The 26,152-nt window shown below is 43.9% G+C and overlaps 1 protein-coding gene across 2 annotated transcripts in view; it reads right to left on the bottom strand.

Annotated features, from left to right (window-relative positions):
• The window catches only part of RNFT2 (ring finger protein, transmembrane 2), a 276,550-nt gene that overhangs the window by 177,109 nt on the left and 73,289 nt on the right, over positions 1 to 26,152 (bottom strand). For both annotated transcript variants that reach the window (XM_085633800.1, XM_085633798.1), the window contains one exon: positions 11,772 to 12,271. In XM_085633800.1, coding sequence (XP_085489926.1) covers positions 11,772 to 12,271 — 500 coding nt within the window. The remainder of the gene's footprint in view (positions 1 to 11,771; positions 12,272 to 26,152) is intronic.

Here is a 26,152-nt window from a genome sequence, read left to right as displayed (position 1 = left end):
TGAAACAAATTGTATTAACACTTTGTCAGCTCAAGCAGCAGAGCTCATCGCTCTGACACAAGCCTGTATTCAAGCCAAAAATAAGAAAGTCAACATATACACAGATTCACGTTATGCATTCGGAGTCGTCCATGACTTCGGCGTGCTGTGGCAAGAGAGAGGTTATTTAACTTCTCACGGTGCCCACATCCAACACGGACCCCTCATTCAAGCCCTATTAGACGCGATTCATCTACCTACTGCAATATCGATTATGAAATGCAAAGCCCATATAAAAGTTACCGATATAATTGCTCAGGGTAATGACCTAGCTGACAGAACAGCTAAACAGACTGCTCAGAACCAGACTCATACAACTGACACGACAAAGACAATAGTCTCGACACCAACACATTGCATGACAGTTAAGGATCCCGCCCTTGATGTAATTGACATACAGACACATGCTACACCAGAAGAAATAAAGAAATGGACTGAATTAGGAGGGATCCAAACGGATCAAGGATGGATGACGAAGGAAAAATCTATATGGTTTCTTCCCGACTCCATGGTTCAAGTCATCATTAACACAATACATAGTCCAGCGCACCTAGGAGAAAAAGCTATGCTAGACAGTATTCAACACATTTGGTTCAACAAACACTTGCGAGCAGCAGCCAAACAGAAAGTACGTACCTGTATGATATGTTGTCAGTTTAATCCAGGTAAAAGCATCCCCGTAGAGCAGGGTGGATTTCAACCTCCCGATCATGCTTTTGAAGTCCTCCAGATGGATTATATCCAGATGGAACGATGTCGAGGATTCAAATATGTTCTCGTAGTTGTCTGTGCTCTTTCCCGTTGTACAGAAGCCTACCCGGTTTCAGATTACACTGCCCCGACTACTGCCAAACAGCTAGTTCGAGAATTCTTCCCACGATTCGGTTTACCACGTGTTGTATACTCAGATAACGGCCAGCCATTCTCATCCGAACTAATGAAACACGTTTCACTTCTGTTAGGTTACCAATGGAAATTCCACTGTGTTCGACATCCCGAGGCAGCAGGTCTTGTGGAACGTCATAATCAAACTCTGAAAATCAGATTGTCCAAAATATGTAGAGAAAAAGGTGTCGATTGGATAGTAGCCTTACCAGTTGCGCTCTTTTATATGAGAATGGTAGCACATTCTCGAACAGGGCTATCCCCGTACGAGGTGATCTTCGGTAGACCACCAAATATGTGGGGGACGCCTATACCTCGTAAAATCACTGATGTTGACTGTAATATGCTGACAGATTACCTGGCTTCCTTGATGTCTGCACTACAATCTTGTCGTTCACAGGTAGCTGCAGCTTTTCCCGATAACACTGAGGTGAAGCCCCATGACGTGGTTCCAGGTGATCTGGTTCTTGTGAGGAACTTCGACCGGAAGACCCAGCTGGAGCCCAGGTGGAAGTCGCCCAAACTCGTCTTGCTGACAACAAGGACAGCCGTGAAGGTTGAGGGACGTAAAGGGTGGTTGCACTCGAGTCATATCAAGAGATTTTATGGACTACCGTCCGATGTGAACACTCAGCCCTGCATTCCCTCACAGACAGACTCAAAGCTCCCCTTGGTTGAACAGACAAAACACGAACTCTATAAACTGAAATTAAGGTCTAGCAAGTCAGACAATTTGATTGTTTAAGTCCTCTCCAAGGTGAACCGGTTGAATTTGTCTCTGACATGTATCCTCTAGACCGAAATAGAGAGAGAAATCGACAGATGCAGCTTAAAAAGCATGCGTATTGTAAATCACTTCGTAGTCATTGCACAGTAACATTATTAATTTTGTTTTTTCTAAGTCTTCTGATCATCATAACTAGTGTATTGCTTCATATGTATTACCCTATTTCCAAACGTGCTTACAATGTTACTGCTGAACATTCTTTTAGCGAATTACCTCCGCATGAGTTGTCCTATAGATTTGCGCTGCGCAACAACACTTTTATTAGTATGTTACATCATTCCCATCAGACCAGCAATGCTACCAATTGTTGGATATGTGGCCGACTCCCTCCCTATCAGAACTATAAGGGAGTTTTGCCCCTCTTTCCGTATCCGTTCACACACAATGGCTCCTGTGGAGCATGGTTTAGTTTGATTAATTCCCTAGATTCAAATTCCGTAGTTTATCAAGACAACTGGGAATGGGGAAACCTGAACCTAGTTTTGCTTAAAGTCTGCTACCCTAACAAGGAGGGACTTCCCAAAAGAACAGGAACTGATCTAGAAAATGAAGTATATGGATTAGGAAATTTTACACTTAACCTCCTGATTCTGAATGTTGAATCCGAAGCTACGCCAATCTTGCCCGCTATGTCAGTATTCCCAGTTAAAGGGGAATTATGTGTAAGAAAGAATGGTTCCATACACATGGGCCATAGTAAATGCACCATTGTAATAAAATTCAGTGATCAAGGCAAGTCTACATTTAGAGCTTCCCGTCATTCCTACTTCATATGTGGCCAGACCGCATATATACGTCTACCTCTAGATTGGGATGGTACCTGTTACATAGCATTCCTTCTGCCACCTGTTTTCCTAGCCCCTCCTGATTATCACAGAAATACCCATTTAGTACACAATAGACAGCAGAGAGATCTCCCGATTGTCGATTACACTGAAACGGCATGGGAGCAATACACAGATTTCAATAAAGGTTTCTTTCCCTATATAGGTACAGTCACTAATAGTAAGCTGATACGTAGATTAACTAGAACCCTTGAAGCAGTAGTGAACGAGACTACTTCCGCCTTAGGCAATTTAACAGAAGAGCAGTCTGCTATGCGGATTGTTGTGCTTCAAAATCGTCTTGTCCTTGACGTCATCCTGGCCGATAGGGGCGGAGCTTGTAGGGTCATCGGATCAAGTTGCTGTGTTTTCATACCAGAAAACTCGCCGTCAGTATATAAAGCCATAACTCGCCTTCACAAGATTATAAGCCAGACACACCAGAGTCCAGGCACCTGGACTTGGTCCGGTTGGTTCTGGAGCGTGTTGTCAGCCTGGGGATGGAGGATCCTATCCTTCCTAGGTATTGGCTTTCTCATACTATTCAGTTGCTGCTTATGTCTGCAATGTGGGCCAGCGATTTGTGGTCTGTGTGCCACATCGTGTATCCCGCATCCAAGTTTTCGTTCAAGATCCCGGAAGAAGAAAGAAGAACAAATGATGCTATATGAACAGATCGATGGATTGATGAAGATCGATATCTCCTGAGGGTCCGTAGGGGACAAGGAGGGAATGAGGAAATATGAATTTTGTGATCAGTTATGTCCCCTATCGTAGACCCCAACGGCTCCATGTGCGTGCTATAGGTACATGTAAGTTCCCTCCAGTTCCAGTTATGAAGACGCAAATACATGTGCGTCCGCCGTCAACATGTCCTCTTTCAGATCCGCCATGAATGGGTCAGATATTCCATTCCTAAGTATGAAAGGCCACCGACTTTATGTGGTTCACTTTCCACATTTTACAGATTCAGGCGAGTAGGCCCTGAATTCTGCCATCAAGCCTTTTCCTGCCTTCTGCCTCTGAAAGCTCCAGTCCGAGCCTGCATCTGTATCCATGAACTTTGTCCTACTCCCTACGCGGCTAACGGTGCCTGATCCAGCCTGTTGCCTGCCAAAAACTGTATTTCACCTTCAAGATTATCTGCTCCGCTCCTCATCCGATGCATTCCTGTCTAGTAGTTTAGGTAAACATTCTTCCAGCTACCGTGCAAAGGGCCAGGCCTCACTGTCCTCATGCAAGTAATTCATAGCCCCTGTTACCATGGAAGATTCCTGCCCCCTCGCATCTCATGTAGACGTTTAGACGCTTGTACACACACTAACAGTCAGTATAGAATAGATTCCGTCCGAGAGACCTTTCCTTTTGGATAATACAGTTCTTTAAACATAAGATATTAGATATGATTTGGGATTAGGTTGACATGACCCCCCAGACTTCTGTCTCCACATGTAGAGCTAAATGTCACCCTCTAGTTGCACGTCAATCACACGTCATGCGGCTGCGCGCGCATCTCTGCCAAGTATTTTCTGCTGACATTGCAGGATTCTCTTATGGATCCACCCACTTGTGACATCATGTTTAATGACGTTTTTAGTTACGCCTATGTTTACGCCTTTTTTCATTACGTATGTGTATCATTATCTGTATTATCAGTTGTTACGCCTCTTGCATCTGTCTTAATGTAATACTTTTCATATAAATATCATTACTTGTCAATAATGTATTGCCTTCCCTTCCTGAACCTTCGTGGTGATGGAATTTGAAGCCTACAGTTCGAACTGTAATTCCTTTGTAGAGGAATAAAGCCTTTTAGAACCTCTAATACCACGGATTCTGCCTCTTATATTTACTGAGTTATTCTTACTAGACTTTACCGCATAAAAAATAGTACCGGTAATGAAATATTTACCACAGACCTACTGGCTATGCCAGTGCTTGTTTATTTTTGTTTCCCATAATCGTATTTAAACTGGTTGCACTGATTTATCATTATGAATATTTTTGGGGAATACAAGTATACATCAACATGTTACTAAATGATGCTGCAAAGATATGGTACCTAAAACCTTATAGTAGTTTAGCAAAATGTTTTTTTTCTACTTGCATTTTTTTGTGAACATTTTATTTTGAAAGCAAAGAATCATCACTCTTGCTTTCAAGCTTCGGCAAATATTTGCATATAATCAGAGAGCATTCTGGGAGCATTATACATAGCCTCATATTACTAAACTTTGAAACCGTGTGTACACATTTATACTGGAACCACCGTCCGTAGTGCGGGCCGAGCTTACAACATTTACTTTTAGTGATAACCCTAATAATAAAGGTTTTGCATTAATGAACCATAAATACAAGTTTGAACAGCATTTAACACATGGACACAAATATTACCTGAACTGCAGACATTGCCCTTTCCTGATCCATAGTGTAATACTGTAAACTGGCAGTCAAAGGGTTTGTGCTGTAGGGGATTGGGCCTACTTATCCAAAGGACAGAATACACATGAAAACTTGTTGCCCTTGACCTCAAACAATATGTCCCGGGCGTCGGGCTATAGGAATTCCACATCCCTGTGTGTGTTTGGGGTTGGCCTGCAGTGGCTGTTTCTGCCAAGGAGAGTGTGTGCATCGTGCTTGAGAAAGTATCTCCAAGGGCTTGAAGTGGAGCTTGCCCCCTGTTCAAGAGGTCTCAGGAACAGCAAATACCTCACCGTCCTTCTGGGCACCGTCTCTAGAACTGCTGGTTTCAGTCGCTGCCGAAGAAAAGGGCAACCGACTCAGTCACCGAGTCCGTAGCAGGATTCCGTGTCCTGAAGGAACCGGAGAGAGCATCGCCTCGCAAGGCAACACTGGTCTCACCGACCCAATCAACCAGCTGCTGCTTGCACTGAATCCTGTGGGCACCGCACTCCGCACCGCTTCACTACACGCTGCACAGACGTCACCGACTCAGTCGCTGCCTGACTCACACATCAACCGGCTCAGTCATTGCATTGTGGCCTGCCAGCACCGCATCAAGCACAGTCTCATCCTGCAATGCAAGCCTTGGTCTCACCGACTCGGTCAACCAGCCGCTGCCTACAAATAGCTGTGAGGACACTGCACGCTGCAACACTTCCATCTCACATTGCAACCGCAACGGTTGCCCCTGACCGTCTCGTACCATCATGTCGGCAGCAACATGAAAGGTACTGTCTCAGAGTCTGTCAGCGCTTTAGTTAACGCGTACTGACACGGTTGGCTGGAATTGTTAGACTCTATCGTGTTTAGTAGCGCGGTGGCCCCAAAAGGAGCTACCGAGTCAGAGGAACTGTGTTTTCACGTTATTCCTGCAATTTAAAGGTTATTTTGCACAGTAACTATTTTTGCAGTATTGTATGTTGGATTTTTGTCCTTTCTGGTCTTGTTGGCTTAGAAAAAGTTTTGCTTATTTTTCTAAACTAGTGTGGTGTCCATTTGTAGTGCTTTCCCTGTGTTACTGTAAGCATGCACAAATGCTTTACACACTGCCTCTGAGACAAGCTTGTCTGCTCCTACCAAGCTACCAAGGGGGTGCGCAGGGGTTATTTTAGAAGTGTATCCCCCTTACCCTGACTAGGAAGAAGGGTCCCTACTTGGACAAAGGTACCTACCTCTGCCAACTAGAGCCCCCCATTTCTAACAACAGTCAGTCATAACGTACAGTTTTGGAAAAAAAGCCCATCATCCGATGATAGGCTGAGCTCCATGACATACGCAGCCAGAAATTCTCTCTTCCTATTTTTAGAGTATTAAGTTTAACACATGTGCAAGCCTGACACCAAGAGTCATCGTGGTCCTTTGAAATACAAATCACACACCTTGCATGCCACTTTGGTCATAATTTAAAGGGCATTTAACCTTTCAGGAAGAGAAAAGCCAAAAATGTGTCTTGGTGGTTTTAAATCAATCTCATATAAGTAGTTGCGTCTTTTGACTCACAGCTTAATGATGGCTCTTAGAAACGTTATGAACTGAGGGAAGCCCTTTTACCAACTGGCTGTCAACTCAGGGGAAGAATAGAATGAACCGTTCATACCATCACAGCAAACTCTGCTGCGACCACTGCCTGAGCGCTGAGTTAATAGCGAAAGCAAGTAACTAGAGAGGTAATATTTTCTCGTTGATACTAAATAAGTGATATTTATTTGGATTACAATTTTTGGTAGTACAGGTCTTTGAGTGCTGTACAATCCAGCTAAAAACAATAATACAACCATAATAGACCAAAATGTAATCTCAATCTAAAAACATCATCACAACATTCTAATGAAGATCAGCAAACGTAATATTATGTAAGCTATCAATGTGGAACAGTCCTTCACGTTCTAGCCTTGAGCACCATTAAACACGAGTTTACTCCATGTCTACTTCTTCAAAAATCACAAGAATAAATCATACCCTGCCTCTCTTTCCAACCATTTCCAGATGGTTAGTCTGTTTGTACTGTTTACTGTAGTTGTTTATACTCTCCTCCATCTTAAGGAACCACAGGAGAGAGCTGGCACAGAGTTGACTGAATGGTTCAACCATTAGCCTACAAAATTTGAATAGAATTGTCAGACCAGTTAAAAAAGGATGCGGATCCTTCCAAGATACCATCATGAGAGTGACTCTTTCTCAGGACCAATGATCAAGTATAATAAAATAGAGCAGAAACATTAAAGCACAGCTGGCTTCTTAACTGGATGAGAATGAAGAAGAGAAATGTGGAAAACGTATAAAAGAAATGCAAAAAACGAGTTGCATCAAAGAGGATTTTGGGGTTCCTGTCAATGCTCAGAAGTTGTTTTCTGGTCTTTAGGACAGTTTAGGACAGTTTAAACCATAGGCAGTAGGCTAATGTGAAACATATAGTAGATCAATCCAGTAAAAGCAAAGTCACTTATGATGTTGGTGCTTGTATGGTGTGCAATAATAACTCTGTTCATGCAATGCAGGTTTTGCTACATTGACATCTGTATTCTATATGCATATCTGTGACCAGGTAGTGGTAAGACATCCTCTAGCATACCAACATCAGATCAATAGTAAAACATCACAATAAACAAAAGCTGTGCATACTTACTGACCTCTGGTCTTGTTGCCCAATAGTGTACACAAGGTTGTCAGAAGACCCTAGGGCATGAACCAGGGGCTGCAGTTCCATACACAATTCATAATTGTAATTGCAGTATATTAAATCATCATGAAACTATAGTTGGTAAAGGGCCACATCCCCAGCTCATAGCCAAGTGTCTCTTTGACAGTGTTATGGCTAAAGCTGAGCATTTTCAAATTATTTTGGGAATTGCCTTTACTTATCCTAGGAGCGCCATCATGAGATCTGGCAAAATCTAAAAACCTGTCATGGCTGATACATTTCTAGACATCTCCCCCCAGTACTACAGCAAACGCTGACAGTTCCAAGAGAAGTGAAATAAATCTGCCTCAGGGTAGCCACATGTGTTGCAGCTTGCCTCTATTCAAAGCTGTACATTCCAAAGACTGGTAGATGTAAAATACACCGTATGTAGACATTTATAATGAGCAGCTCTATGGCGCCTGTTTATCAAAACCTTTTGAGTGTGTTAACAGCAGTACTTCCACTGCTCATCAGTAAATCCTTGATGCAGGCGCATTTTCTACTTTTTTTTTTTTAACTGCAAGTGATGTGTTGGGTTTGAAAGATATGGACAGATGGTACAGTTTCAAAACTATTTTCTTTGCTCCAGGTGGTACTATAGGGTACAAGAAATGGGTCAATTCAAGTAGCTCAAGAGGAAAGGCAGGTAATTGCTGTTTTAGTGTTGATTTTAATCTATGGTATAGAAACACAGACGGGGCAACATGCAATGACGTCGGATCAGAAGTGTCAGATTCCATGACCGAATGTTGCAGGGGAATCACTGAAAGATACCAGTAATGTGCAAACTGTGCCTGCACGCAAGTGTCATAGAGTGTATGATCTGGAACCTCAAGTCCACTGTCCTGGAACAGTAGGATTAATGTGTGCCACGTAATTCAGGGTAGATTATCTGCCCAAATTACTTTAGTGAATATCATCTGGAGTGAATGAAAGAGATGCCTGGTTGGGTGTATGGAAATATTATGAAAGACGTATAAGAAATTAGGGCAATTCTTCCAACACTAGTTAGTGGTAACTTTTTCAAACAATCCACTAGACCGGTTAAGTTGGCAAGTGCTTTGCCATAATTTCTCTTCAACACCTTTTCCAATTGCTGATTGAACTAATATACTGAGGTATTTCACTGAGGTTGTAGACCAGACAAGTGGTTATTCTAAAGGGCATGGCTGTGTGGTTTTTGTTATGGGAGAGGTGTTGGATTTGCTCCAATTGATGTTTAATCCAGAGATGTCACCAAGCCTAATAATCGCTCCGAGTATGGGTATCAAATTCAGTTCAGTGTTTTTAACAAAAAGGCAAATATGATCTGAATACAATGGTACAATAATGCAACACACACTAAAGCTAAGGCCTCTGTGCATGTGAGGTTGTAGAAACATGCATATCATCACTTGTTTTTTATTTGACAGTATAGAAGAATGGGTGTTGAGTGGTGCTGGAGCCTGCCGGCCCAGAGCTGGTGGTATACTCCTAGCTCCATCTCTCTCCCTTACCAGGGGCAGAAGGGATTACCATGAATTCCCTGATACATGGTAGGGGAAGTCAGCTCCTGATACTAAGTACAATGATGCGGGTGGCAGCATCTCTGTAGCATCCCCAGACAAAATTGAAATCCAGTGCCAATATGCATGGTCCCTGTGACGTACAACACCTAAGGTCCGACTCCATTTTAAGTAGGCCGGACACCATCTTAAGTAATGGGAGTTGCCATTTTCTCAATCTTTAATAATGGGAGTCGCCATTTTTCTCAATTTATGCAGAATCACTGTCATGTCTGCCATTGGCACGGAAGTCATCTGACCTTATAATTTCAAAAACTGTGAAAGAGTCAAGTAATTCAGATAATGACAGATATAATACCTGATGCAACATCAGTCTGGGACAAGTGTCTAGTTGTCACAATGTCAAAGTCAAATGAGAACAAACAGACATATAGCCAAAAGAATGTAATTGGAATTGACGTCCATTTAACATTATATGTTCATAAGGATAAGTCTGAGTCAGACAATCCTAAACTTGTCAGAAATTTCAATCTCTGATAAGATTTAGTATACAAGGATTGCCAATTGTCAAGAGAGGCCCTTCACCAATTTATCACACAAGATACTGATGGAGACAGTCTTGGCTACAGCCAGCACATGCAAGCGATGTTTCATCGCATTTGAAACAGAGAACGAGCAAGCTGAGTCCAGGAAAAAGGATGCTGCAGCGGCATGTGTTTTTATTTGGCAGGGCAAACACTGCCTTCACGCATCCTGGAAAACCACAACCTTTGCTGTCAACAAGGTATGTAATGTGTTGCTTCTCTCTAAGAAAGTGTAGGTTGGAAGTTCTACTTTCCTTGCTTTCAAAGTGCAGCACAAAGAAGTAGGTTTTAGGGTGTTAGGTCTTAAATGGCGTATTAACTATGTTAGAAATATTGATTTTTATTTTTGTTGATCACAACGTGCCTATTTGCTGTTTTTATGGTATTCTGTATGGTTATTTTAGACGTGCTGAGAAACAGGTTCACCCTGTTGCAATAAATGCTTTTAGGTAAAAGTGTCAATTCTTCTTAGTACCATTTGTGTGAGTACGATCCTGGCTTAGAAATTGTTAGTAACCCAAAAGCAATGATTCCACTTCAGCAATGTACTGGGTGGGGTTCTGCGGGGCGACAATAACCGGTCTATCACGTTCAGCGCTGGTGCCTTGAAGCAAGTTCACCTATGTCACATGTGGGCTGGAAAGCAAACCTTGTACAACTACCTAGAGTCGTAGTTTTAATCACTGAGATTTTGCATATGTTGAAGAGTACTTACTGAATCCAGGGAAGGAAAACCTTGGAGTTACCCAGGTGCCTTAGCTCTGGGGAGTCCCCAGAGTAACTGCCTTTTGCCAGTTCCAGCTGGTGGCTTCACAGGGCTGCCTGGCAGAACAGGGACATCTGACTGGCACTGCAAGAGGAGTTGTGGTTTACATTATTTGATTGTGTGCCCAGCTTATAGGCTATAGGCCAATACTTACAGGCCTCATACGTTATTTCATTATTTGCAACTGTTGGTTACATTTCTACATTTATATTTATTATTGTATGGTAATGATGAAGCATGCCTCGATAAGTTGAGGGTGAGACGATCTCTCAAAAATCTTAGGATGACCCACAACCAGGAGAAGTCAATAAAAACCTAATATGACCTAGTTGATTAAATACCTTCAATTCTCTCTTTTGTGTTGTATAGAATCAGTATAAAGTCAGCAATTTCAGCTCTCACAGGAAGAGAAGTATTTTGAATTTTTAGGTAATTTGCCCTCGTTTCATCAAGGTTGCTGACTGAGAATGTTATAAACAACTTTTTTTTATAAAGGCCCTTTAATTTTATTAAACACCTTGCAGGCACTTGGCTGTCTGCCTTATGCCTTTCAGGTTTGGGGCAAATGTAATGCACCCCTCATGATGATAGGCCTTTTAATTAGCCAAGATTTAGTAACAAGGGAATTCAAATATAATCAAACGCCCTCTGCACTTATATGCTTTATTCATTTATAATTGCCACACTGCTTTTAATATCAGTTGTAATTTTTTGCATATAATCTGCACTAAAATAGTTTCTAATAAAACTATGGGAAAAGCTTGTTCAGATTTCTTGCATGTGCTCGCCGTCTCAGACAGGTAATATTACGCTCCTACCACTAACTCTTCCTGGGTATATTCATACGAGTTTCATGGGACACAATCTGAGAGAAACAGGTATAGAATAGAGAGAGCAAGAGAAAGGATAAGCAAGACAGAGAAAAGGGGAGCAAGGCATTACAATGATGTCTGTTAGTTATTCTCTAAGCCGGCAATCTTAATGCATCGACATTTGAATCATATTATGTCAACATGTAATAAAAAGGGACCAAGACCCTACTTCTTCTTACTGAGAGACATTCACAATCAGGGAATCCCATTTTATCAACTGTTATACAATGTGATAAAGATATAATCCATTACATCGATCAATCTGTGTGGCATAGGATACCAAACCCAGCAAGGGCACTGTACCTCCTCATCTGCTCAAAGCAGGACCCATGATCAGCAGCAACATGTCTGCAATGGACTCACCGAGTTTATGCTGGAAACAGAGCTTAGCCAGTAGGATAAGGATGAACGGGAGCCCCTTCTGCAGCCAGGAGATCACTGCTCTCAGTTCTGACAGGGCAGGTGCTGGGGTGCCAGGCTCGTCGCTACCCTCATCTGTGGGTCCATGGCGGTCAGTTGCCACATGCAAGAGAGATGAGCGAGGGTGACCATGGTGGTAGTGCTGCGGCTGCTGTGGCAGAGCTGGCGGCTGCTGCAGCTGTGGCCGGTGGTGGTGATGGTGGTGGTGGTGGTAAGGGCCCCCATCTAAACGAAGGGCTCCTTCATCTCTTGGGGGTGGCATCTGAATGAAAACCTCACCAGCACCAGTTGAGGACCCCAAAACAAGAGCGGACTGTACTGTGATGGCACCTGACTGGAGTCCAGAGAATAATTGCTGGTGTGACGAAGGACAGGATGCCAAGCCTTCAAAGACCCCACTCTCCTCCAGGCTGGTTTCTGAGCTGAGAGTCTGACTTCTGCTCCTAAAATAAGCACATATGCAATTACAAAGTGTTAAAATTGTGGAACGATGGTCAAATGAAGCATAGCCGAATGGCATCCAGTAGACCAGGAAAACATGTAACCCAATGTGACAGAGTGAGATGGCATTGATCAAAACAGGTCTCTGGAAAGCGATAAAAGTTGCTTTTGTTTCTCATAGTCTCTATGGACTATCCTAAACAAAATCAAGCTATAGGTAGCATGCATCAATCCAAAGAAGAAAAAAAGTCATCAATGCTTTTGTGGTAGGCAAGACATCTTATGTAACACACAAGTCTACCGGATCAAAATGGATTGCCTTGACATACTCCTCACACTCAAGAGTACAGAGAATTCCTACTGATCGAAAAAGTGGTGAAAAATATAGTACAAACCTGTTTTCGAAAACATGAAACTTTCTCTTTCATAAAGGTACCTCTAGCAAGAAACTGATTGTGGGAACCAAAAGTCTAGAAGTCCTAGTATGTTCAGTGGAACTAAACAACCTGTCTCTGGTGGTACTTCTCTGGCTCTGCATCCACCTCTTTATTTCAGCTTCTCCAACAGGTTCAGTTCCGGGATCTTTCCTCGGCTTCCCGTACATGAATTCATTAGGTGACATAATGATCTTGTTTGATTTCTATTACCTCCTCAGTGCCAATGAAAGCCAAATTCTCTTTTGCTATTCTTTCACATCTTACCTGGAATTCCAGATATCAGAGTGATTAAAAGTGATATGAAGCTGGCACGGACTCTAGCAAAACGCACTAAAAACTTAAATACCACACTTTCCGGCTTCACCTATTCAGGCTAGGTCTGGTGGCTCAGAGGACTGACTAACGCACCCACTCAGGGTCACAGTTCAGAATCCTGGTGAGTCCGATTAGCCTTTCATTCTTCTGAGGTCGATAAAATGACTACCACTGAGTTAGGTAACAGGAATCTTCTGTTAATTCAGCGCCAATAGAACGTGAATGATGAACATGCGCTGTATCCTTCCTTCTTTGTCTTCACATTAGCAAGTTTGGATTAAACTATCTTTATGTCTTAGTATCCTTGTTTCTGTGTGTTTAAGTTTACAATAATTTGTATTGAGGCATTTACTGTTCGAATTTTTGACTAACCTTTGATGGAATTCACTAATTAATCTGTGTTCTGATATATTTAGTTACCCTTGATTCTTGGTTAAATAGTATTCCCTTGTTCGATTTACAAAATCCAGATTACAAGCATCCAGTCTCCTAGACAGCCCCAAACACCATTACACTACAATATTTTCCCAGAGGAGCTCTGAAAAATTACCTCCCGCTGCTCCTCAAAGCCGATTTGAACTCACACTCAACGAGCTACCAAACAATAGCAGAAGGGTATTAAAACAGTACAATTTGTGTGGTCGTCGGGAGTTTATTGTATATGCTGACCACCTGCAATATAGTCACTCAAACCTATACATCACTTGTAAACAAGTCCACTCAAACTAATACAGGTTTCATGCACCTCCTTTTTGACTCTACTGCATCTCTGGTTTTACTAACTGTAAAAAAACAATATGAAGGGGTAGCCAAAACAGATCAAAGTCCTCCCAACCTGGGGTTCCATGAGAAGAAGAAATGCTCTCACCATTCCTGTCCCCTTACCCCCTTACCCACAAACCCACACTGCAACTACGAATGCTAGAAACAGGAGTTGGATTGCTCTTCCACTGCCCTCTTGAGTACCAGAGGCAAGGTCATCCAATAATCTCCTCTTTCCAGAGACTGAGGCAGGTGCCTAACTACTGATCGGATGAGACGTTTATCACCCCTGAACAGCTGGGCAGAAACAGTGTAGGCCTTTTGAAGCCAAGTACCAGAGAATCCATATGGGATGCACTCTTGCCCAATTTTTGCATAATACTCTATGCTTTTGTGGCCGTTAAACCAGATTGTTACCGGTCCGTACCTGGTTCCGTGTGCTGCATTATGCAGTACCAAAGTTCCTAGAACACAAGTTATCCAAATGGTGGACTGAGATGGGGAAAGGTTTACGCTTCTTCACCCCCAGTCCTAAAGGTGAAGTCAGCAGTCTTAGGTCATAGTAAATTCTATCATTACAACCCATAATGTTTAAGATTATGCCTCTGTTATAGAACAGTAGCTCATGCCACAGTGCAGTATTAGTCGCAACGTCTTTTTCTTTGTTGATCTCTCGTTAGTTAATTTCATCTACAACGATCACTTTCTGCTGCTCCACGTTTCATTCAAGAACATCCTTCCACGAAATTCATCAGGGTTGAAAGTAATTAAAACCATAATTAAATAGCTATTCAATATAAAAAAATTCAAGAAAAGAGTGTCTGTGACTTAGCCACCAGACATATCCATCAAATGTCAGTGAAATAATCCGGAAAACCAACAAATGCATTCAACTGTAGGTCACCATTTAACATACCAGATCTAACAGGAATTGTGCCTTTTTTCACCCATACAAGAAGATCACACATCAATACCAAACGACCCTACAATATAATCCATGTACAAACATTTAACCACGTTCCACCAGAGAGAGTATAATGTATGTATTAATAGTAGTCATTACTGAAAAAGCACGTCTTTCCCTTCCATCATACTTGCTAATCTTTGTCAGAATAGAGTTGTTGTGAAATAAATACTCAAGAGAAAAGCTGCAATAGACAGACGTCAAATCAATCCGTGCGAAAAAAAAAAAAAAGAGAAAATCCCCGAGTGCACCTCAACAGACCTAACATCGTTACACCAATCCTTTTACCTGGAAGTGGTGTCCCAGGAATCACTACTCACAATCACCAAAGAAGGACCAGTGTAGTTTGTCCGTGAAAAGAGGACACAATAGGGGAAATGGAAAGCAAGAAGGGCAAAAGAACTTGTGAGGATACAGTAACAGCTACAAAGCGTGCAGAAGTGTTCAGTTCCAGTGTCCTCTGTCATGCACGCCCATCAGATTAATTGATAGACAAGAAATCTTCTGAGGAATTAGTTCTTATAGACATAGCACAAAAGGTGGAGATTACCACTTCATTAGGAGACATTAGCGACTAATGGGAATCCCCAAACTGCAAGTACTTACTTGCAAGCCACGATGTTAGGGCAAACACCGGGGCCTAACACAATGGTGACCACGCATGAAGAATGCCATCTTTCCAGAAATTGAAGGAGAGATGTTATGAATATTATGCCTTTTTTCCCTGGTTACTCCCCTGCTCTAGTGACATCTGACAATCGATCAAAAGAGAATATGTGTGATTAACAGAAAGCACATTTAGCTTATGCTATAATGTTCTTCAATGTGATATTCAAGTATTGCTTGAATATACTCACAGTATTTATTGTGACCACGCGTCTTGTTTTTTGTTATTGTTCAAAAGAACACCATCTTGCGGAATGAAAATAAGTGAAATTACATCATGCCACTCACTGTTAAATTTATATTCTGAGAGTTTCTGTAACAGTTAAATAATGTTATAGAACCTGAGCAAAAAGACATAAGGGTTGGAGAGGAGAACCTAACGCTAGTCGACAGAGCGACAGGCCATGCAGAATCATATCACCAATTTTAATAGAAAGGTACATGGAGGGACACTTAGCCTTCACCTCTCCCCTGGCTGAACTTATCAGCACAGCTGACCTCGAGAGACCAGAATAGAAGACCTTGCTATTATAGCAAACACAAGGTGTCGTGTTCAAAGAGGTATTCAGGTGAGAACCATCTCTGAAACTCAAAATAGGTTTTATTTTTTGCTGTTCTAGAATTAGCTTAATGCCTATAAGTAGCAGAATGGGATAGAACTGCTATAAATTTGTAGCTGCAATCATGTTGGAGTTTTTTCTCTTGCTCACAGTAAACCTTACTGCTGCCATTTTATTTGTCTTCATTGTGGTTACAATTCATATTGTGTGCACTAGACTAGGTTTTTAATTTTAAAATGTATCTTTAAAATGCATTCCTGATTTTCTAGTGTTCTTAAGTGTGTTATTCCTCAACAAGAGGTAGATTGGGGGTTCCACAAATTAGCCGTGTAATGTCTCATGAAATTGATAATTATTGGCCATCTCAGTCAAATACTGGTCAGTCGGAGCATGGCTACGTCACGGAGCGCGATGGCCGCGTTTTGAGGAAGCTCTGCTAAAACCTCGCTTTCTCCTATAAATCCACTACATCCATCCTGCTCCCGTGTGCTGGGGGGACATTAGCAATCTTCCACAGGCCGGCGGTGGCAAGATCCGGGATCGGTGACCACCTGAAGAGCGGTGCTGGCTGCATCGCCACGGGGCCTGAGGGACGCATTAAGCCGGGACCTGCCGTGATGCAGAGGGCGGAGCAGCGGCGCCTAGCACGCCGTCTCTGAAACTTGCAAGGCCGTGGCTGGTGGCCTGTGCCGGCTGACCTCCTCAGAGTCAGCAACGCGACACCGGGGGAGCCTGGCTCAGCTGAAGCCTCGGCGAGGGGGGCGTAGCACTGCCCCCACTCTTTGTCCTGGACTCCCAAATTGGCTCCATATGAGAAGGTGAGAGCAGCTGCCTCCGGGGAGTTCCGGGCCCTGAAGTTAATAGTCGGGGGGGGGGGGGGGCACGGACTGCGCGGAGGTACAGCTCCGACACTGCAGAGGCACAACCCACTCCAGGGCACCTCAGCAACGGTGGATGCAGCGGCAGCCGGAGGGCCGTACCACCGCGACCCCAGCATCAGTCCCACACTGAGACCAACTGGACTGGGCAATCGCCACATAGAGAGCTTGATGAAAGACTGGGGGCCTGCCCTAGGACTGTCCTGAAGAGTCCCCCCTCCCCGTTATAGCGGTAAACAAGGCCGCTTGGACTGTGCCTGATCATCATTAATGGGGCACGGCGGTGCAGCGCCGTTCTGCCAGAACAAAGCAGTGCTTGGGAGTGGAGCCTGGCTGCCTTCTGGGGTTCGAGGTACGGGGTGACTATTGGCGTGTAAGTGGAATAGGCGACCGTATCGTCATACACAGCACTCCTTCATTCATTGTAGCATGCCCACCTAAGCTTGTAGACTGCTGCCCGGACTCCTGTTTTGCCCGCTATAGCCTGCTAACCTAGGTGGATGCCCTACCCGCACGGTTGAGCTGCTTGGTGACTGGGGGACTGAAGATCTGCTGTGCCTCCGGTTGGACATTACGTTGAGCCCCCGGCGGAGAGAGCCATGGATTTGCCGTGTCGTGCACTCTGACCCCTAGGGAGGTGCCTTGATCCTGTGCCTCCACTGCCAGAGACAACCGACTTGGGGTGCAGACCAACCAAAGACGACGAACTGTGGCCATGTCGGGCCCCAAAGGCTCAAAGGTGACCCAACAAACCAGACTAGACAAATTCACCCTTCCTAAACCTGTGGCCACTGAGCCCCACCCGAGAGGCGGTATGGTGGCTGGGCCAGATGCTGAGCGTAGTGAACTGACCCTGCAGGATGTAATGGAGGTGAAATCGGGTGTACATACATCTCTTGAACAGCGCATGGATTCAATTTCCACTGTCACTCTTTTATCAGGGCCGACATGGCAAAAATTAGCGAAAAGGTAAAACAAATGGAAATTGTCACTTCCAGCCTCCAGGGAGACACCGTGCAACTGCAGCAGGACGTCCAGGAACTCCGTAAGTTTCGTAAGTACGCCGGTGATAAGCTTGACGACTATGAAGGTCGCTCCGGGAGAAATAATGTCCGCATAATTGGAGTACCCGAGAAGGCGTAGGGGCCGACGGCGGACCTCTTTGTAGAAGGCCTCATTCTGAACCACTTGCAGCCCAAGGGCCTATCAAAGTTCTTTGTGGTGGAAATGGGCACACAGAGTGCTGGGAGGACGGCCGTGGCCGGGAGCACCGCCGCGTCCCATCCGGGCCAGATTGCTTAACTTTAGGGACAGGGACATCATACTTCAAACTGTCAGGGTGGCTCCACCTCTCCGCTATCAGAGTGCAGAAATTTCCCTCTTTCCTGACTTTACCCTACGAGTATAAAAACAGCAGAGATCATTCCACGAGGTGACAAGAGAGCTACGCGATAGAGGGGTAAAATACGCCATGCTCTTCCCTGCCAGGTTGAGAGTGGAGGCGGAGGGTAAGGCGTGGTTTTTTTAAACGTCCTGAAGAAGCGGCAGACTGGCTGGAGGGCTGGAGAGGTGCAAGGGAACACAATGCCAGATGAACGGTGTCCAGAACTATGTTTCTCATTCGTCTATCTTTGGGAGGTGGGGGGGGGGGGGGGGGGGGGTCTCGTCGGGCTTATTCAATCCAATTGTATGTGTATTATGGTTGGGGGGGTTGTAGGAAGGAGCTCCTCCCGCGAGAGCGCTTAGCCGCAGCACGGGTTATCCGTTAGTGTCCGTTTTCGATTGTGTCTCCCCTCTCTGGGAGGCTATGATTACCTGATTACCGGGGGAGCGAGGTAGCGGAACCTCTACCCCCACAGTTTACTTCTTTTAGTTAATGCATGGGAGACAGGCACTCTCCATTGTTTGTTTGCTGGGCAGTTTGGGGCTTTTGGGCTGGGGGGGGGGTGTTATTTGTTGTTCAACGTTCAGAGATAACGGCATTGACTCTTAATAGCAGGGTAAGGAACTTCTAGACCACAGATATGCAACCGCCCACAAACTTGGATAAGGCCCTTAAGCGTCTAAGCTGGAATGTTAATGGTCTGGGGGATAAAGTGAAGCAATGTATCGTCTTACAGCACATCAAAAGCCACTCCCCAGACATAGTGTTCCTCCAAGAGACACATCTTGTGGGTAATTCTTGCTAGGCCATGAACAGGTGGGGGTACAAACTGATGGCACACTCAGGGTTCACTTTGGGTTCCAGAGGGGTGGGAATCCTGCTCAAAACGTCTTTTCCACTTTCAATACAGCACAAATAGACGGACGACTAGGATAGATATGCGGCTATCTCCGGGCAGTGGGAGGGTAAGACACGATCGCTGATGACTGTATACGTCCCACCAGGCCTACAAAGATAAAAAGAAATACTGTTCTGTCAGTTATGGGGTGGGGGTGGGGGGGGGTTGCTTTACAATACTTTTTTCGGATTTAGCTTGGGACACTAATTGGTGTCAGGGGGTCTAGAAAAAAGAAAAAAGAACTCTGCAGCTATAGAACAATCTAGAAAATGTATTAGAGGTGCACTCTGAACAAACCAGCAAGGCGTACTTCTCAATCACATGTGCTGTGGAGCTGAGACTATTCCTTCAACAGGTACTGTGCAGATGCTGCATTCTGGGGCAATAAAAGGAAGCATTTCTCAGCCATCTATGCTTCTCACCTGTGTCACTGTATCCAGTTCTGCGGCTCTCTGTCAAAGTACATTTTGCTGTGGCTCCCGGTCTTGTTGCTGCTTACCTTTTCTATCAGTTTTCCAGCACCTGCACTGCCATGCTCCTGTTCTCAAGCTCCAGTACTATGTCCTCACTCGTTTTCATAACCTAGTCTTTATTTTCAAAAGCAATTACAAGTGACTGCTGCCTACGGTTATTCCAATGCAAAAAGAACAATTGATGGACAGAATGCTGCACAATGTCAAACATTCACCCCGCTACAGAGATCTGGAACTAAATCCATCGTTTTTTTGCTACCCATGCCATACCTGTCAAGACCCAGCCATATGCAAATCAGTGTTCATCCTGTTCCCCATGGGAACAGTCCAGCCCGAACTGCCAGGCCAGGTCCTCCCTGGACTGGAAACAAGCATCCTGGGACTGGTTTCAGGGCATCACCCCATATCAGCCAGGCTAGCTTGACTCCAGTGGCATGGAGAGCACGGGACCCTAGTAGAGAGATCTGGGCCTACATCCATCATTTTAGTACTCCTCACGCCATTCCAGTTCAGACCCAGGTATATACAAATCAGTCTTGACCTTGTTCCCCATGGGAACTGTCCAGCCTGAACTGTCAAGCCAGGCCCTCCCTGGAACGGAAACAAGCATCCTGCGGCCGGTTTCAGGCCATGATCCCTCATCAGCCAGGCTAGCTTGAATCCAGTGGCACAGTGAGTCCAGGACCCACGTCTGGGCACACGTGGCACACTTAGGTCGAGAAAGCAAAAGACACATAAAGGATGCAGATGCTTGTTTCCAGTCCAGGGAGGACCTGGCCTGGCAGTTCGGGGTGGACTGCTCCCATGGGGAACTGGGTCAAAACTGATTTGCATATGGCTGGGTCTGAACTGGAATGGCATGGGGAGCAAAAAAAATGGATTTAGGCCCAGACCTCTGTACTGGGGTGAATGTTTGACATTGTGCAGCATTCTGTCCTTCAATTGTTTTTGGCATTTGTTTCCCCCAGAGTGGGATGGGTATGCCCAGACGTGGGTCCCATGCTCTCTATGCCACTGGAGTCAAACTAGCCTGGCTGATATGGGGTGATGCCCCAAAACCGATTCCAGGATGCTTCCCACCTCACCTGCTGATCAACAAAGCTAGCCTTATTCACCTTCGGGCACAGAGTTTCTTGTGCTCATCTCTGAGAACCTCTAGGTCCTTTAGTGCATGTTGCCGCTTCACATCTTTCCGACCTGGGACGGACAGTGACGCCACTAGAGTACAGTGGCATAACCTTCACAATGAAGAATACAATTAGAGAACTGTAAGAAACTGGAATTTATTTGGTGTGGGTGACTAAGCACCTCAAGGAATAATCACAACTCTTGTTAGGGAAAACCCTCAAATTCACTAAATAACCTGAGCTACACCCCCTGGTAGCTATGGCATGGAGCAAACAGGCTTAACTTAGGGAAATATGTCAAGCATTAATGCAGTATCAAAACAGTAACACAGTCAAAATGCAAACCAATAATAAATCCCAAACTGAACTAGAAAAACAGATTTGAATTTAATAAACAAAAATCCAATAAAGGAGATATGAATTGTTAAAGATTTAAGTAGAAATAGCACTAAAAAGCACAAAGCATCGCAGTTCCTGATCGTCTGCCTCATCGGAACAGAAGAAGAGAGACCTAACTTGACGGAGGACATCACAGCTCCTGATCGCAGCCGCATCGGAACCTACGTAGTGCAATGCAACTCGAGGCCCTCACATCACAGCCCCTCATCTGAACTGATGCAGCACGACGCAATGCTTCAGATCAAGGACATAAGGTGTAATTCTCAGTGGACTAACCGGGACCTTGTATCCGGCCAGTGCTTCATCGAGGTCAGCCTAAACTTCTGACTTCATCCTGGTCCAGTGTGACCAGATAACCGCATGGCACTGTGTGCTTCTAAGAGCTATTTTTTACCTAAAACTCTGAAATTGCATTTCTGCGGTTCTACTTACTGAATTTTTGTTGTTCTGGAATCATTTGATCGATTACTGCTTTTTTGCCAAGCTACCAGAGGGTTAAGCACAGGTTAATTTAATGACTTTTGTGGCTCACCATGACAACGATTGTGGTTGTTGCCAGAGTAGGGCTCCACCCCTCACCAATAAACCAATTTCTCACAGTAGGGAAGTTGGGAGGGTAATTTTTCTATTCTTTATGTGGCTTGGGTTTGATTTACCAGTGGCAGGATGGAGCAGATTATACTTGTATTAATTAATGCAGATGTGCCTATTATTCAATGACTAGACAGGCTAGGAAAATAACACATACTATCATGGAACATGAACTGTCTAAATTACTGGATTAAAAGAGAGGCGGTATTTCTGTTTGCAAAGAGCCATTCGCCAGACATACTCATCTACTGGGCATAAACTGTGCCTTTCAGGGCCATTAAAGATACAAGAGAGTCTAGCAGGCAGAATTCATTAAAAGGTCGAGAGGGGTGGCCATGCTGTTGCGAAAATCTTTCCTATTAATAGTGATCACTAACAAGGTAGACAAGCAATGTCCGGATTTCAAGCATGTTAGAAGGACACCCATAAACACTCAGTTTGTAAGTACCACTCACACTAGTACACAACACACTGAAATTGGTTGGGCTTTATTCACAAGCACTCATACAGGACTCTACATCATGGAAGGTGAATTTAAAACCACAATGGATAAAACACTTGATGCTCATAAACCGAAAGCAACGCCGTCACATAGGAACATAACTATTTGTAACTGGGCCAGAGTCTTTGCAAAACTTGGTACTGTTATGACTGAACAAGCCTTCACATTCCAAGGAGTTTCTCAGACCACTGACTAATGGAGGTGTTCCTAAATGACACTCCTGGCAGTAGAAGTGATATATTACATGTGACTGCATGGTGTCTGGTGGATTACAACTTCTTTAGTATCTAAAAACAGAATCGAAATTGTATTTCGGAATAAACTTGGGCTTGGTCACGTCAGTCTGGCTATTGTGGGACACATACAAGGCAGTAATGCAAGGAGATTGACATTAAAGTAAGGAAAGATCATCCAAGACAACAGAGGTACATCTCTAGAAGAGACCAGGCTTTGGTCCAACAAATCGAATTTATAAAAGTAGCTCTCTGCCAGCTGACCATGGACATGGCCCGCAGAGCCTGTATGGCATCAGAGGCGGTTGACTAGCAAGATGATACTAGGAATATTTGATATAGCTACATCCTTTTCTGAATAATATGTAAACCTGCAAGTTTCTCGTCCCCTGTCAAAACAGGAATTAGAGAACCCTCTGATGCAGCAGCTGCAAACTCCCACAGTTAGTGATCAAGAGATAGACCTTCCGCTCACGTCTGAAAAAATTGTGGAGGCTATTACAGGAATGCCATCAGGGAAGATGCCTGGGCCCAACAGGCTACCAACAGAACTCTATAAAAGAAAGTAATTTACCCTAAAACCACGTTTACTAGCCATAGTTAACAAGGCGTGGCAGAAAGGTTCGCTCTTTGAGACTCTTCAGATGGTCATCAAATGGGTGCTGCTGGGAAAGCCAGAAGGCCCTGGACCACTGCACGCCCTATTGCTCAATTTCTCGCATTAACACAGGACAAAATACTTGCCAGAGTATCGCCAAAACAGATTGTGTGGGGTCATTAATGCTATATTACACCCATACAAAAACGGCTTCATGCCAGGATGAGCAACACTACACTGCATTAGAAAACAACACTTTGCTTCGGTAAGGGATCACCAGTTCCCCAGATCCCACTGCTCCAATATTAGTTGACTTCTTCAACCTTTGATTTAGTAAACTGCAGATCCCTGTTACAGCTACTTTGCAAAATGAACTTCAGACGCAATTGTTTAGCACGCACCCAACTCTTGCATAAAAACTTGTGTGCCAGTGATTGGGTCAATGGTGTCATATCAAATTAATTTCATATAGAGAGGGGCACCAACTAGCATTGCCTTTTCTCTCTCCTCTGTTATTTGCCCTAATGATAGAGCCTCTAGCGTCTGGATAAGGTGTGATATGCTTTTGCAGGACTTCCAGCGGGGAAAAAGACATTGCAGCTATTATTTCTGCGATAATAAACATGCTAGACATCTGCAGAAAAGCAACAGGCTTGATGGTTAACAGGGATATATCCGCCATTGTCCTAGTTCGAGATCCAGCAATGGCATGGCAGTCCAAGCTGAAGGTCTAGTTAAATGGCTTTAAATGCCTAGGCATATACATTACAACTGCCCACAGGCTATGCTGGAAATGTAATATTACAGCTCAAAGTGAGATATTATGCAGGTTTCTTTAGGGCTCGAATGCTCTAGTGATTAACCTGATGGGCCAGGCACCTTTAATCAAAATGGCACCATTGCAGAGGCTCCTTTATGCTCTGCAAATTTCTCGTATGAAATTCCCAAGAATCCCAGCTAACTGTGGGCAATGACTGGCTGTTCTATGAAAATAATGACCAACCTTGCCACCTCAAATTTGATCTCCTCAATGGCGTAGACCTTCTTGGACTTCTATGTGGCTGCCTTGCAACAGACTCTTTCCCACCAGTTACCACAATAGTTCAGGACTTCTGACACAGTGATGTGGGTAGGATGAGCAGGAAACCCCACTGTGTTTATTTTTATTATCTAGGTATGGCCCAAATAGTGAGTTGCCAGAGAAAATAACATTAATGACCTGTCATGCCACAGGTCATGGAATAGTAACCATGCAGAGGCAGACACTGCCTTAATGATATTGGCTAATGTGCTGCATATTTTCTGCCCTACAGAATTGATTCTCTTGCTTTGCTTCACTGGAAAATCTATAAAGCTGAAAATCTTCCTCTCAATGCTGAAACAATCGAATTAGGAGGTATGACTGACAACATGAAAAGCTGGTCTTACCCCTGTGTATTAGATTTATTAAATAAGAGTGGTGTGATTAAGATTTAGTATTAGCCGGGGTTAAGAAGATCTCTATTGCTGGTAAAGGAAATCAGGGAGCCAAAGCAGAATTTGCTGAAAGGAAGCAATGTGTTCTTTAGAAGCTACTCCAAATATTAACATTGTCGAAGCTTAAGCGGACAGGTGCATATTGATATCTTATTGATCATTAAACTATGTCCATCCATAACCAATGTGATTTCAAGTGGCAAAATCATGGCCTCTCTAGTGTATGTAGCATGCGGTCAACAGCTTGATTGCCCCTGGGAGGAATTTGATTGCTTTCTCATTGGTAACTCCTATTCCATTGGATTTGTAGGCGGAGAGTGCTACTCAGACATAAGAGAATGGATTTTATTAAGCCTTTGCACTCAAGTGCGTTGAACTCCTTAAGTCTCCTGTGGTCTAGGAGGCCTCTCAGTGGTAATCTACCATTACTTCACGGCCACTACTATGGCTTACCATTACTACGCATTTTTTACTTAGCAGAATCTTTTACTTTGCATGTTTTAAGTTTGCATGCTTCTACTTCGCATATACCATTACTTAGCAAAGTCAATTACTTTGCTGACTATTCACATCGTTGTTTGGAAAAGGACGCGCTTCCGTTTCCAAACAACGACGTGCGCTCTGACGACGCCTAAAGCAAGAGAAGAGAGGAAGCACGGTGAAGCGAGGGACCACGAGGAGAGAGAGGTAAGTGGGGCAGTGTTGTTTTTTAGGTCATGCAGGGGTTTGGGTTTTAGGTTTTAGGGTAGTGTTCATGTAGTGTAGAGTAGAGTAGTGTACTTGGGTTTAGGGTAGTGGTCGTGCAGGGGGTTGTCTTTTAGGTTTTTGGGTTGTGTTTATGTAGTGTAGAGTAGTGCATTTGGGTTTAGGGTAGTGTAGTGGTGTGTGGGTAGTGTAGGGCAATGTAGTGTATGAGGGTAAGGGTAAAAGAGTCAACAATGCGTAGAAGTTGTATACTTAGTAATATACTGCGAAGTAAATGCATCTTTAGTACTTTTAAATGTATTTGCAAACAAAAAGCATGCGCAGTTAAATCTTGCTTAGTAATGGTATTTGCGATGTAAAAACATCGTACTAAAAACTTGCGAAGTAATGGTCTGCTAAGTAACATCATATATTCCTCTCAGCAGGTCTTTTCTTCTGATATATTAAAGTTAACATCAAGGAAATAATATCTAGACCCAGAAGTTTTAGTTGACTTTGTTGATGGCAATGCCTATCTGTTAACGAGGCTCTCATTTTTAATAATATAATTGGTATGGTATTGGTACAGTATCACTCAAGGTAACGTCCTCGACAGTGAAGGGAATCTCAGAGTCTTCTGGGACCCGAAGTTCTTGAAAGGCACAAGAAAGGCTCAATCATGTCCACATTTTTACATTCTCCCTGTTTCATGTGCCAGGCGTAGGGACAACGTGCTCATAGTTGAAAGAAACCCTTCCGCTTGGCAGAATTGAGGGCTACAACTCTGACCCACCCTCTGAAGCAGAGGGCTTTCAAGAATCTTCCAACTTGATTCTGATATTCTATTCTTACAGTCCTGAACAGTTCATCCAGACATTATTGTGGCAATAAGCAGCATCCTGCAAGACAGGGAAACCCTACAAAGAAGGTGAGGGG

Source organism: Triturus cristatus, chromosome 11, assembly GCF_964204655.1.
Source record: "Triturus cristatus chromosome 11, aTriCri1.1, whole genome shotgun sequence".
Taxonomy (NCBI): Eukaryota; Metazoa; Chordata; class Amphibia; order Caudata; family Salamandridae; genus Triturus; species Triturus cristatus.
The sequence above is the reverse complement of the archived record's forward strand: the minus strand, read 5'-3'. Positions and strand labels throughout refer to the sequence as shown.